Below are 15033 nucleotides of genomic sequence, written 5' to 3' on the forward strand. Positions count from 1 at the left end.
TTGGGATTTATAGGTCTGAGTGGATATTTATGTGGCTACAATATAAACATTTTTAAGATATGGGTACAAGCTATTGGTTCGTAAAGGGATCTCAAAACCTGCTGCCTTTTAGAACCAAGTAATGTCCTTTAACCAATTAGTGTTTTATCTTTTTCAAGCTTCCCTGTTTGTTCCTTCTCAATAAATTGGATCCATTCATCCATATATCATGAATAATCTAATTTTTGATATTCACTTCTGTGAAAGGCTAATTGACGCCAAGCATCTCAAAGAAACTTGATATAAATTAATTTTGCTGGATATTACGTATATATAGTCCAGAGTACGTTCAATTTTGTGACCGAATAGCATGATTATATCTGTAGGAAATGCAAAAGATATTTCGGTATATGAAGAACCGTAGGCATGCAATGAGCTCTGCAGACATTTGGACAATAATAAAGAATGTCATCATTTCGAGTCAAATGCTAAGTGTATTTATGTATGTACACATCTATCAATAACTGGGCTATACATTAATTTTCAGGCAAGATTAACTCACATTTCCCATTTAGGAAACGTGAAGTGTGATCATCTGCACCCTTCGTTTTTATAACACAAGCATACAGCATCATTTTCAGACTTTGTCTCTTGATTAGTTAATTAGGATTGGGAGATGTCATTCATATGCTGAAAAAAAGACAACGTTTTCAAACAATTGCTTTTAATTATCTTTTTAGAGAGACATTTAAAACTCAAAAAATGATAAGTTGTTTGAGGCTGTTGTACTCATATGAATGTCTTATACCACACTAAAGATGCCTTCCACATCGTTAGAGCAGTTACCACCAAATAAAGTTACCCACACTAATCAGGAAAGTAACATAAGAACTGGGAGGCTTAAAATAAGTACAATGGGTGGGCATGTTAAAAAAAAAATCCAGACCTTAATGGTTCACATAAAAAGATTTACTTAAAAAGATTTACTTAACAGTTTTGTAAAACAACCTTGAAATAAACTAGGAAACCACAGTAGGAGCATGCAAATCACTTGGGGAAAAGCATTAAGTACAAGCAGGACAGCCAGTTTGAGATTTACTTTGATAAAAGCATGCAGTCTAATTATATTGTGTTGTGTTGTAGCATGGAAGATGATGGTAGTCCATGCCACAGGTGGCATGTATAAAAGCACCCAGAAGCGCATAGACACACACACCTAACATGCAGTCCCTGGCAAGCAGCGTCAAAACACATATGGACGCATTCTAGCACCTGTTCTGTGCATACACACAGACTCACTCGCAGCATCAAACAACAAGAACATACCCTCGTGTCTTGATGCATGCTCAATAATCCAGGTGAGACAATCAAAGAAGGTTGAATCAGTTCATCTGCACACAGCGTTTGCTGACAGATACGTTTCATCACTCATCTAAGTGACCTCTCCAGTCAGACTGAAGAGGTCACTTAGATGAGTGATGAAACGCTTCTCTCAATAAACGCTGTGTCCAGATGAACTGATTCAACCTTCTTTGATTTTCTTACCTGGATTATTGAGCATCATGCATAAAGCCACTCCTTTTAGTTAAATTAGTTCAACTAAATTAGCTAGTGAAAAAAAATATCCAAAAAATAATGACAATAAAATATATTTGAACACCTAAGATGTTGCCTCTAGCAGAGCTAACTGGTGCTAAAAATACAAACAGAATGGAAAATCCCTTTGGGTTAGCCATTTGAAAAGATAAAGGATGTAGATGCCAGAAGAAAAATTGCACTCAAGTTATTATCAAATGTTGCGTGAACCTATCTTCAAAGTCACAAGGTGCAACCAAACTTACTCCCAACAATAATGCAATTAAAATTAGTCCTGGGTCAAACGGTGGTTGATAATTTGCAAAATCATGTTTTGGTTTATCCCTATAATTGGACGGGTGGGGTTTTCCACATAGGAGATGACCAAAACTCTGACAATCACTGGTAATTAGATAATGTTAGGTCATTGGCATGCTTTTATATCATATCTTACTTGACACCATCAGTTGTCCTGTTGAATCAAGCCCCACCCATGTGCTACGATGCACACCTTAAAATAACACAAGGCTTTACATGAATATACTTTGTGGCCCATATCAGCTTCAAATTTTACAAGCTTTGTGAGATAATGAGTTGCTTCTCACACAAAGTTAGCCAGGACGCCCTTGCAGATGCTCAGAATTATATCAGTCTATAAAATAGAAATTGAGAAATGAGCTCTTCCTCAGGAAAGAAAGAATATTGTACATCTTTGAACTCAAATGTGACAAACCAACAGAAATAAACCAAAAAATAAATCCTGATGTTTTTTTTTCTTCTTGTAATTATTGGTTACAATACTCAGAACGGGAAATTATTCTAAAGTCAACGTCAAACTGGAGGGACAACTCGCATTAGCGACTAGGTGTCAAGCTCTTCCTGGCTCAACAGGACGTGACATCACTTTAGGGGATACTTGAGGGGAAAACATGGCATCTGGGATTTTGCTTCTCCCCTCACTACACATAGCCCCTCTTTCCTGTTTCTCTCCACCTTCCTTTTTCTCTGCTGTGCTCCAGAGGCCAGAGCAGTCTTAAAAGTGTGACACATGGGAAGCCAACTAAGGCCTTCCATCTTATTTGTGTCATTCAACACCTTATACACTGCCCCCCCCCCATCTCTAGATGAGTCTATCTTAGCCGTAAATTGTAAACTTGTTCTCGTTACAAACACACTAAGTGGCTGCAGAGGTGATTGGCTGGATCAGACAACTTGCAAATAAAAACACTTCTTGTCTTATCACCTCTCTCACCTGGTCCAGCCCTCCCTAGACATATCAAGTCTCCCTTCTCCTTCAAGAGGTGGCTTCCTGATCTGAACACATACACACAAACACACTCAGAAAGCTCATCGCAAGAGGGCAAAAAAAGCTCACTGCAACCACTCTGTTCTCAGTTCTGCTTGTGTTTTGACCTGAAGTGTTTATCCCATCTTTCTATTTCCCTCCATCTCCTCTCACCCCTACTTCCTCCTCTGCTTTAGTATGTCTTCTCTACTCCTGGGTTGAGCAGCGAGCAGATTACAGCTGTTGGGTGCACTAGGGTTCAAGCCTAGCCCAGTTCAGCCCACTTTGGCCCAGCTGAGGAAGGCAGGGATGTCCCGGACTGGGACGTTGCGCGTCAGAGCTTTAACCCGCAGGTTTCGATCGTCAGTGAGCAGGACCACCTCTCTCCGCAGCCGCACTGGCCCATCTGTGGGGGGGGGGGGGGGGGTGATCCAGGAGGAATTGAGAGATGACTCATTCTTTAATTTCACCAAAACTGTTTCAAAAGTAAGCCTAACGATGATTTTTTTCATCTTATCATGCTCTATGTGCATATGTGCATGGTGAGGAATAATGAAACATACTTCTCTGATCAGGCATGAAGTCCTTTGCTTTATCATTGCAGTAGTGAAGACAACAGGACAGAATCACATCATCATTGTTGCCCTTGATGAAGAGAAGGAAAGAGGAAGGTTGAACATCTTATTCCAGATATAGGTCTCTGCATAAAGTTCTCTCTGCTGTGCTCATACAATTTCTGTTTGCCTCAGTTTGTCTCACCTGCTGCCCAGAGGTGTCTTCGCTGCGGAAGGCAATGGACTCTAGCTGGTTGCCTCTGCTGGTCAGGGCTCTAAGGCGCGGCTCTCTGGCTTCGAACCCTCTCTCCAGAAATGCCACCGCCAGCCGGGCCTTCTCCTGCACGGCTCGAGCGTGAGCCCCACTGGTGCTGCTGTTGCTGCGGCTGCCACGCCCACCCGTTCCCATCCCACCACCCCCTCCGCCAAAGCTGTCCTGGCCCTTGGCCAAGCCGTCCAACTCTGTGATCACTGGCAAAGAACAAAACATGTCTCTTACAGTGTTTCTGGAATGCTATTTTTCTACAACTTTTTTCACATTAAAATTTAAAAGCCGGATAGAAATGCTAAAATATTGCAAAGAAAGTCTTTATACTTGCTTGAGGTGGAAAAAGCTGAGACATAGTGTGACAGAAATCGAACAGGTATTTTTGTCAACCTTCCTGTTTTTTATTTCGAATTTTTTTGATGATTCACTCATGTCATGTCCTGGACACTGAGTTTGTTTTTTTTTTTTGGTGAATAAACAAACAACATTCACTTAAAATGTGTTAAGCAAATTTTGGATGGAAAGTGCTTTAAATATGTTAAGACCTCCTGTTTTCCCTCGGGGCAAGACATGCTTGTACTTATCCTTCTGCTCATAATCTTTGAGCTGCGGGCTGACAAGACCAAACGTTTGCCGATTTAAATTTCCAAGCTGGCTGGGCAAAAGATGGCAAACTCAACTACTGTTGAGGTGCCCAACACTAACAATCAACGTATCTGGTCAAGTTGTGCCATGGCCTACAGTGGAGCACCAGTAAGCTCCTGGTGTGGATGAGTATACCAGTGCGTACATACTCTTGCTTAGATAAGATCCATAGGTTTTTCTAATGAAAAATTCTTCCTACTCCCTATATGACCTTTGACCAATACATCCCCTTAACCAGTGGTCGATTTGCAAACAAAACAAAACAAAATAGAAAGGGAATGGTGGGGTTTGGTGAGTGGTGGCTTCAAAAAAAAAAATCCACATTCCCCTCAAACCGTAGCCATAAGCCTACATGTTCTCAAGCATGTTTTTTTCTTACACCTATTGTATTTGAAAACTATTTGAGAGCCATTGTACAAGTCTTTAATATGAATAGAATTAAACATAGATTTCTTTATACATAGTAAGGTTCATTGGCATATCACTATAAACTCAAACAAGAAGGAAAGGAGGTAGTTCTACAAAGGGTTGTTTTTTTTTGTCAATTTGTTTAATGGGGGGATGGCAATCCTTTTGCATTCCCCCTTCAAATTGACCCCTGCTCTTAACATCCCAGCTGTCACTTGGTCTTACCTATAAGTGGCACCACCAGTATGTATGATCCAGTCTGGAGGAGTTTCTTCAGCCCGTCCAGGTGATCGATGAATCCGTTGGTGTCTGGCACCAAGAAAAGAGGACGGACCTCCAGCTCCAACTGACTGCCAGTCTGCAATACTGCCTAGAATGTGCACGTGCACACACAGGGACATTAGTGGTCAATCAGACAGAGAAAGAGATTTTACAAAACCCTTTATTAAGTACTACAATTGGTAGACAGACAAATGGACATCAACTAAAATAGTGCAAATGAAAAAGAAAAAACAATCCAACAATACAGCAAGGACTTTCCCTCGTTACACCAATTAGAAAGAGAAGACCAGGTCTGCATCATCTCCCACTGAACGCAATACTTCCCCATTGCCCATTTAAGGCTAAAAGCCCCTATTGTCTACCATTTTGTAGTAGGCATGCTCCACCCTGAACCGAGCCTCCAGCAGTCCTGTAAGAATCTGCACAGGTTCCACACAGGCCACCGCCCGGGCTCAGTTCTTACAGCTCAGCCAGATGGCTAATTTGGCAGTAGCTGATATTACGTTTATAAGTGTGTATGCACCCTTCTCCTTGGCTGGGTATTTGGGACCATAGACAAACAACTGAAAAGAAAAAGCCTCTCCCAAGCCCAAAAACCAACCCCTTAACAAATTCAACACACCCACCAACCTAGGACAGTGGATAAAAAAGACATGCCTCTATGTAATCAGGATCCAGGTGCGCTCTGTATATGTTCATGGCTATTGCTACATGCACAATCCACCACTGGAGGTTAGCTGACCGTTTTTCTACCAGTAGCTTCTACAGGGACCGCCAGCAGCCTTTTGGGGGAAGAGCCTGGGCCAAAAAACTCAGTCCATCTCGAAGCTTTCATGTTCTGCAGAGACTGAAAGTAGCTCACCTTCACACAGAAGATGTGAGTTGCCTTCTTTCCCCAGGTCCTCAGTTATCCAGCCGCGGGGTTGTGAAAGTAAGGAGTTGGCCCCTCCCCTTGATGCTACTCCCCCACATTAGGAAAGACAGTCAACTGTGGAAAGCTATATTCCATATCCCCCTCCCACTGGCCAGCTAGCTCATGGTTCTCCATCATAAGATGCATCTGCGGCATCATCAAGATGGTGCCGCAGATAGTAGCCTCGGTTCTGCACTCTCTTATACTTTTTCTGTTTTATTTGTTTAGTTTCCGGCGCCCACTCACTGATCACATACAGCAGGGAAGAACTTTTAAGCCTCCAAGTGTCCACTGAACAGACTTTTCTATTGACTTTAATTAAACATTTTAATGAAAAGGCTTGCCAAGGTCTTGATTGGTACAGCCCCGTGCGGACTACAGCGAAGATGCCGAAGGGGTAAGCGAGCCAGAGCGCTCGTTAAACTGTTACTTCAGGGATTTAGAACCATGCTCCCATTAATCCACTTGGCAAATGTTCACCCTCTGGCCAACAAGATGGATGAACTCCTACTCATAAACGGAAAAAACTCTGACTTTTCCAGACCTGCTGCCTTGTGTCTCACTGAAACCTGGCTTAGTGAGCATATAACGGACAGTACACTTCATCTGCCACAGTTCCAACTCCTCCGGGTGGATCGCGAAACAGGGCTATCGGGGGGGAAAAAACAGGGTGGCGCATATGTTTCTACATAAACAAAGGTTGGTGTACAGATGTCGGAGTATTGAAGAAATCAAGCAGCCCTCACTTAGAGACCTTTTTCATTGACTGTAAACCATTCTATTCACTGCGGGAGTTTTCATAATTTATTCTGGTCAGTGTCTATATCCCACCCCAGGCCTGTGTTAAAGAGGCATTAAAACACCTGGCTGATCAAATTACAAACATGGAGCGCAAATATCCAGACTCCCTACTCGTACTTGGCAATTTTAACAGAGCGAACTTCAGCCATGGACTGCCAAAATACAGACAGCATGTTAAATGTCCCACCAGGGACAAAAACACTCTGGATCATTGCTACACAATATTAAAGGATGCCTGTCCTCTGCCTCTGTCCCCCCGTGCAGCCCTGGGCCTCTCTGAGCACTGTCTGATAGCTCTTTCAAATCTTAAAAGTTTTACAAATGTTTGATATTTGTTTTCTTTTATTTATATGATTTTTATTTTTTCTATAACTCATTTGATTTTACTCTTATTTTTGCCTCGCCTGGTTTTATTTCTTTGTAAAGAACTTTGTAACGTTGATGAAAGTGCTATATAAATAAAGTTATTATTATTATTATCATCTTATCCCAACCTACAGGCAGAAACTAAACTCGGCAAAGCCTGTGGTTAAAACTGTGAAGAAATGGACCAATGAGTCAGAAATAGAGCTCCAGGCCTGCCTCAACTGCACTGATTGGAGTGTTTTTGAGGCTGCATCTACAGACCTGGACAAACTTACCGACACTGTGACATCTTACATCAGCTTTTGTGAGGACATCAGTGTGCCCACCAAAACTTTCTGTACCTTCAACAACAATAAGCCCTGGTTCACAGCAAAATTCAGGCAGCTTCGTCAGGCCAAAGAGGAAGCCCACAGGAGTGGAGATACAATTCGGTACAACAAAGCCAGAAACACATTCATAAACGAGATCAGAGTGGCAAAAAGGTGCTATTCTGAAAAGTTGAAAAAGAGGTCTTCTGTCAACAACCCAGCATCAGTCTGGAGTGGTTTGAAAGACATTACCAACTGCAGGAGACCCCCCCCAAACACACACACACACACACACACACACACTGCAGGGAACCATCAACTGGCTGACGATCTACATGGGTTTTACTGCAGGTTTGAAAAGCAAACGTTGACAACCTTCACTCTCTCCAACCACAACACACAACTAACTGCACTCCCTGCCAGCCACTCTCCCCTCCCCACTGAACCCCCACCTGCACTCAGTACCTGTGTTGAGGACATGCGCCAGCTCTTCAAGAGACAGAAGACCAGAAAGGCACCAGGTACGGATGGTTTGTCACCCTCCTGTCTGAAAGTCTGGGCTGACCAGCTGGCTCTCTTTTTCACACTGATCTTCAACAGATCACTGGAGCTGTGTGAGGTTCCCTCCTGCTTCAAGAGCTTCACTATCATCCCGCTCCCCAAGAAATCACGTATCACAGGATTAAATGACTACAAGCCCATTGCCCTAACGTCTGTGGTCATGAAATCCTTCGAGAGACTGGTGTTGGTCCACCTGAAGGAAATCACAAGCCCCTTGCTTGACCCCTTGCAGTTTGCCTACTGAGCAAACAGTTCAGTGGAGGATGCAGTCAACATGGGATTGCACTACATCTTCCAACACCTCGACTCCCCGTGGACATACGCAAAAGGCCCTGTTTGTGGACTTCAGCTCAGCGTTCCAACACCATTATCCCAGATATCCTCCACTCCAAACTCACCTGGCTCACTGTACCAACTCCCATCTGCCAGTGGATTAAAAATTTCCTGACAGACACAAGGCAGCTGGTGAGGCTGGGGAAAATCATATCCAGCACCTGGACAATCAGCAGTGGTGCCCCCCAGGGATGTGTGCTCTCCCCTCTACTCTTCTCCCTCTACACAAACGACTGCACCTCAGGTGACCTGTCTGTTAAACTCCTGAAGTTTGAGGAAAACACAACCATCATTGGCCTTATCTGGGATGGTGATGAGTCTGCATATAGACAGGAGGTTGATCAGCTGGCCCTCTGGTGCGGCCATAACAATCTGGAGTGGAACATGCTCAAAACAGTGGATATGACAGCGAACTTCAGGAGGAGCCCCCACAGCACGGTGTCTACGGTAAAACCTACAAATTTCTGGGTTCCATGATCTCCCAGGACCTAAGGTAGGCATCCAACAGAGACACAATCATCAAAAAGGCCCAGCAGAGGATGTACTTTCTCTGCCAGCTCAAGAAATTCAACCTGCGGACATCTGGGTAGCGCAGCAGTCTATTCTGTTGCCTACCAACACCGGGATCGCCGGTTCGAATCCCAGTGTTATTTTCAGCTTGGTCAGGCGTCCCAACAGACACAATTGGCCGTGTCTGCATGTGGGAAGCTGGAGGTGGGTTATGTGTCCTGGTTGCTGCACTAGCGCCTCCTCTGGTCAATTGGAGCGCCTGTTCAGGGGGGAAGGGGAACTGGGAATAGCGTGAACCTCCCACATGCTACATCCTCCTGGCAAAACTCCTCACTGTCAGGTGAAAAGAAATGGCCGGTGACTCCAATGTATCGGAGGAGGCATGTGGTAGTCTGCAGCCCTCCCAAGATCGGCAGAGGTGGTGGAGCAGCAACTGGGACAGCTCAGAAGAGTGGGGTAATTGGACGGGTACAATTGGAGAGAAAAGGGGGGGGGGATCCAAAGAGAAATTCAACCTGACTCAGGAACTGTTGATTCAGTTCTATACTGCAATAATCCAATCTGTCCTCTGCACACCCATCACTGTCTAGTTTGGTTCGGCCACCAAACAGGACAGAGACAGACTACAACAGACAGTTAGGTCTGCAGAGAAAACCATTGGTGCCAACCTGCCATCTATTCAGGACGTATACACCTCCAGACTCAGGAAACGAGCATACAACAACACTGCAGACCCATCACACCCTGGTCACAACCTGTTCCAACTCTTAAATAAAATAAATGAAAATAAATATATCTAAAGATTGTTGTGTTGTGTTGTAGTGTTTTTATTCTATGTTAAGTACTCAGACAGCCATGAAACCGGAGTCAAATTCCATGTATGTGCAAACCTACATGACCAATAAACATGATTCTGATAAATGTCCTCAGGTACTCTGGAAGTGACGCACACACCTCCTCAATAACATGATTTAGTAACTTTGGTTTGATGTTGGTGCGCTGTTGCAGGGTCCCAGCGGGCATCAGCAGATATCTCAGCTTCACACATCCGGCCTCTTTCAGAGAAGATCTTATGCTGGCTGAGGACCGGGTCCGGGCCTGAATGAAGCTGTTGCAAAACAGTGGCTCCTCATACAGCCATAGACCAGCCATAGCAGCAGGCTCCCTGGAGGCCTTCAGGATCTTCCATGCATCCAGGACAGAGGCGTAGAAAGGCAACAGGCCTGTCAGATCTGCCTCATCCAGCCTCAGCAGAAACAGTTGCTTACTGTATCCCAGATGACCAGCTGTCTGCTGGATGAGCTTGGCTATTTCTAGCCACCGCACACCACAGTGGTAAAGCAGTCTCTGTGCGATCTTCAGCCTAAAGGCAATCACCCAAGAGGTAATGTCCACAAGACCCTGTCCTCCTTCCACTGGAAAATATAAGGCAGGGGCTTGGATCCAGTGCTGCCCTGACCAGAAAAAGTCCACTATAGCCCACGGAACATCTTCAATCAGGCCTCTTGGTGGAGGTAGAACAATCAGTCTGTGCCATAGCGTTGAGGCAACCAAGTTATTGGCAACCAAAACTCGACCCCTATACGACAGCTGGGGTAGCAACTATTTCCATTTAGACAACTTGGCACACACTTTCTCCATCACACCCTCCCAATTCTGCCTCTGATAATCCTCGGTGCCTAAAAATACCCCCAACATCTTCATCCCCCTTATTCCCCACTGCAGACAGAGTGGGTGCTGTCCTCTCTTCCACTGTCCTACCTGTAAGGCCTCACTCTTTTCCCAGTTTACTTTTGCTGATGATGCCTTCTGATACAGGCCCAGACTGTCCTGTAGTGCCTCCACGTCCCCCTGATCCCTGACAAACACATTTAAATCATCCGTGTAGGCAGAAACTATCAAAGGTAGGCTGTGTTGTGTGCCCGACAGTGAAAGCCAGCTGAAACAGCTTTTCAGCCTGCACAGCAGAGGTTCAATAACCAGTCTGTAAAGCTGCCTTGAGATGGGACAACCCTTCCTTATCCCCCTCTGCACAGGGATTAGCTGGCTCAACCCTCCCTCAACCTTCACCAAACGCTCAGAACCACTATACAATAACCCTCCCATGATAAATGATAAATGATGAAATGGTCACCAAAACCAAAAGCCCTAAGTACTGAAAACAAATAGCCATGGGTCCCCCCTGTCAAATTCTTTTTTCTTGATCTAAGGAGAGAATACCAATGTCAAGATCATCAAGTTTACATAGGTCAATCACATCTCAAAAAAAGAAAAAGACTGTCATTAATTTTTCTGCCCTGCACACAGTATGTTTGGTCAGTATGAAAAAGTATATCCAGATAGTCTCTTAGTCTGTTTGACAGTGCTCTGGAAAGCACTTTATAGTCAGAGCATAAAAGGGCTACTGGCCTCCTGTTTTTCAGCAAAGAAAGCTACATCTCCCTTTTTAGGGAGCAGGGTGAGAACTGCCCTCTTACAAGAGACAGGCATCATCCCTGCATGGAAGCACTCCATCAGTTGTCACCCTGCCACCAGGGAGCTTTAGGGATGTCATCAGCTTGCTCCTGGCAAGAGTCTTCTCCAAACTGAAGAAGAAAGAGCTCGGAGCATCCGTGTCTTTGATGTTGAGGAAACGAGACCCAACAAGGGCTCCTTTCACTCTCTCCTGCATGAAAGTCCTGAACTTTAGTCTTTTTCTTGCTGCAGGCCATCAGTAGCAAGTCTGGATTACTGTTCATAGCACACTCAATGTTCTTAATACTGTCCTCCAGCTCCTGAACTGCTGCTTTAATCCTAGCAGTGGAGTGAGATGTATACTGCTGAAAGAGGACGCGAATCTGTGCCTTGCCCACTTTCCACCACTGCCTCAGCAAATCAAAATTAGCTTTTTTTACTTTGCCAGCAGACCAAAACCTGTGCAAAGCATTGACAGAAAACAGTACCCTGCAGCATCTTGTTGTTGAAATGCCAATATGACCTAACTTTTTGCCCAGGCGAAATTATCAAATCTAAAGTGATGAGATGGTGATCAGTGAAACCAACTGGAATAAAAGTGCTACCAACTAGATTGGAAGCAAGCGACTTTGAAATGTAGAACCTATCTAGTCTGGCTGCACTCACCCTGTTCTTGCTCACCATGACCCACATGCACTGCCTAGCAGTGGGATGTTTCAACCTCCATGCAACTAGCAAATCCAATGGAGTAACTATTCTGCCTAAGCTACCAGATGACTGAATGTCTGGTTCCTCACTTGTCCTGTCCATGGTGAAATCAATGGTGCAGTTCCAATCCCCACCTATGATCAGCTGCTCCTGACGATACTTCTGCAGCTCATCCCTCAAAGCATTGAGAAAGGCTAATCTGTCATCCCCCTGAATCGGGGCATATACATTGACCAAACAGAAAAGGCACCCTTCAATTTCTACAATCAGACACCTCCCCTTAACCAATTCCACACATGATAAAATCCTTGGATTGGTTCTTTTAGTTAGCATCACTGCTACCCCCCCACTGAAGTTGTTGCCATGGCTGAGTGTATATGACCCGTCTCACCACCACCTCCAGCCTATCTCATTAATTTGGTCACCATGAGTTTCCTGCAGAAAAAACACATCTACCTTCTTCTGCTTCACAACCTCAGCCACTAAAGCCCTCTTACATCTGTACCTCCCACCATTAATGTTAAGAGATCCAACCCTGAGCCCAGGGTCCGAAATTAACTTTTTGGCTTACCGGCCAAGGGGACTGGTAGATGAAAGAATAGAGTAGGCTAGTACCGAGTTTGACGGGTGCTGCTGTTGTTGTTCTTCTCGAGTGTGTGTGTGTAATGTTACCCGCCAGTAGCGTCTAGCAACATTCTGATGCACTTTGATTGGTTAATTTCTGTTATTGTTGTTGCTATGTTATTGCTGTTGCTAAGGAGAGAGACAGAGAGCGAGAGAGATGGGGGGATTAAGTGGTTGAATTTCACTTTTTTTGTTACTCGCCATGTGGCGGGTAGGCTTCTCAGATTGACTCACCAATCAGAAAATCTACTCGCATTTGGCGGGTGGCAAGTGTTAATTTCGGACCCTGCCTGAGCCCCTGCATAAGATGGGTAGAACAGAGAAAAAGATAAGAGACAGAAACAGACTGGCATGAACTAGAAAAAATAAAGCACCCTGTGATGCATGTTCATATTTTATTTCACAACTTTTGTCCTTCTTACAGTTTTCCCCTTTGCTGCCTTTCTCAAGGCTATGATGTGTTTAAGGCGAATTTTTTTTATTGTCTCCCTGCCTGATCCGCGACCCTGACAGCAGGATAAGCGGTTTGGATAATGGATGCATAAATGGACGTTTATTCTCATCAAGCAGTTCAAACCCAACCGGCTTCTGCAGATGAGCAACTGACCTGATGAATTTCTCTGTATTATTGAAATAATCTTACTTTTACTGACTTCCCAAAAGTTTCATCTGAAAAACCATTTATGTCCTCCAGAGAACACAGATCTGTGCTGCGGTATGATGTCTCACCAACTGACACACTATCAGACTCCGAACTGTAATCCATATCCTCGGCCCCACCTGTTACCTGGCTACTGGGAATCTCTTCTACACTCTTAGTATTCCCTTCAGTAGGCCTACCTCCACCCTTCGCACTCTGTCTCTCACCACTGAACACATCCTCAGTCCCTGCCGAGCTGCTGGATGCAGTCACCTGTTCAACTGCGAGTGTTTCTGCAAGCTCTGCCCCCGGCTCCAAGGCCAAAGGCTGAGAGCCTATTTCCTTATCTACAACCGGTGGAACAGGCTGTTCCTCCAACTGGCTCTGTTCTCTTCTCCCCGCCTTGAAGACATTATCAGGGGTCAGACTGTTAGCATCTGCGGTGTTTGCCTCCACTTGCTTTCTATGTGGACATGCGAACCCGCTTATGCCCGACATCGCCATTCAAAACATTTTAACTGCCCTGAACTAGCATACACCATGTACGAGCCTTTACCATGTTTTAACTTTGAGGAAACTTCCAAACTATGTGTTGGAAAGTCCAAAAAATAAACACCCGTCTACTGAGTGACTGAACATGTTTCAGCTTCAGATCTTTACATCCAAGACTGACAGTTTTGAAGGGACTGGCGAATTTACCAAACCTCTGCAGCTCATTTTCCAACAGCTCGTTGGAAATAAACGGTGGTACACCCGACATTGTGATTCTGGTAGAGGGAACCAACAACAGGGAAACAGCACTATAGCTATCCCTGATAACTACACCAATCTCTATTGTCTCATGAACATGACACTCCTTCAAAAATACCACCATAGCCTTGTTCATCCTGGAAGCAAACAGCAGACAGCCACATCCAACTTGCTCTCCTATGGCCAACAAAACTTCCTCCACTGTCACACTGGGCTCTGGCGGGATTATCCGCATCCCATGATGGATGGACAGAGGATGCCTTTCCTCCTGAAAACCACCTGACAAAACCTCTGAACACTCGGTAAAAAGTATTAAGAAAGCTTACCTGATCATGCACATACAGGACAGATTAAGAATACAGGGGAAAATCCGAAAAAAAGACAACAATTCAAACTCTGCGCCAATTTCACATCTACCACCCTTACTCACACACCCAAACCTCCCAGCATGCAGTGCTCACACACAGAGCGACAGAGAGAGCGAGAGAGAGAGAGAGAGAGAGAGAGAGAGAGAGAGAGAGAGAGAGAGAGAGAGAGAGAGAATAAAATTGTTTGGGCAAGGAATCTTAATACTGCAAGAACAAAATGCAGTGAATTTTTAGACCCATCACATATCTAATCATGTTTGAACCTTTGTGTGAAATAGGTATTAGGTACACACATTTGAGAAGTACACTCTTTCCCCCACTCGTAGACTGGAAATACAGTTTTGTCGAAAATAAACGTTCACCATTTTTTTACAAGCCTGCTTTCGTGATAGCTATATTAAAACTGACAGGTTTTGATGTCCACACTGTACAACACAGATTTAACAGCAGTAAAACCAACAGGAATAAAGTCAGATCGACAAATTGGGTACTTGGTAGCGAACATGCGTCTGTTACCTGTATCTTATCCCTGCGCCGCTGCTGCTGGGCCAGTTTGTTGGTTAAAGCGTGGCGTCGAGCTCTTAATTCTTTAATGTCATTCTCACTGTCCCCTTCATCCTCGACATCCACGTCCCCCTCAGACACGGACAGAGAATCTGACTCTGCTTCTACTATAACATCGTCACCCTTCCAAACAGGAA

General features: G+C 44.5%; 1 protein-coding gene across 2 annotated transcripts in view; it reads right to left on the reverse strand.

Annotated features, from left to right (window-relative positions):
• Positions 1-1515: 1515 nt before the first annotated feature.
• smg6 (SMG6 nonsense mediated mRNA decay factor) overlaps positions 1516-15033 on the reverse strand; it is a 39657-nt gene continuing 26139 nt past the window's right edge. For both annotated transcript variants that reach the window (XM_056284476.1, XM_056284475.1), the window contains exons 15-19: positions 14849-15019; positions 4940-5084; positions 3599-3864; positions 3403-3484; positions 1516-3245 (exon numbers count right to left, since the gene is read on the reverse strand). In XM_056284476.1, coding sequence (XP_056140451.1) covers positions 3115-3245; positions 3403-3484; positions 3599-3864; positions 4940-5084; positions 14849-15019 — 795 coding nt within the window. In that variant the 3' untranslated portion in view covers positions 1516-3114. The remainder of the gene's footprint in view (positions 3246-3402; positions 3485-3598; positions 3865-4939; positions 5085-14848; positions 15020-15033) is intronic.

Source organism: Lampris incognitus, chromosome 8, assembly GCF_029633865.1.
Source record: "Lampris incognitus isolate fLamInc1 chromosome 8, fLamInc1.hap2, whole genome shotgun sequence".
Lineage (NCBI taxonomy): Eukaryota > Metazoa > Chordata > Actinopteri > Lampriformes > Lampridae > Lampris > Lampris incognitus.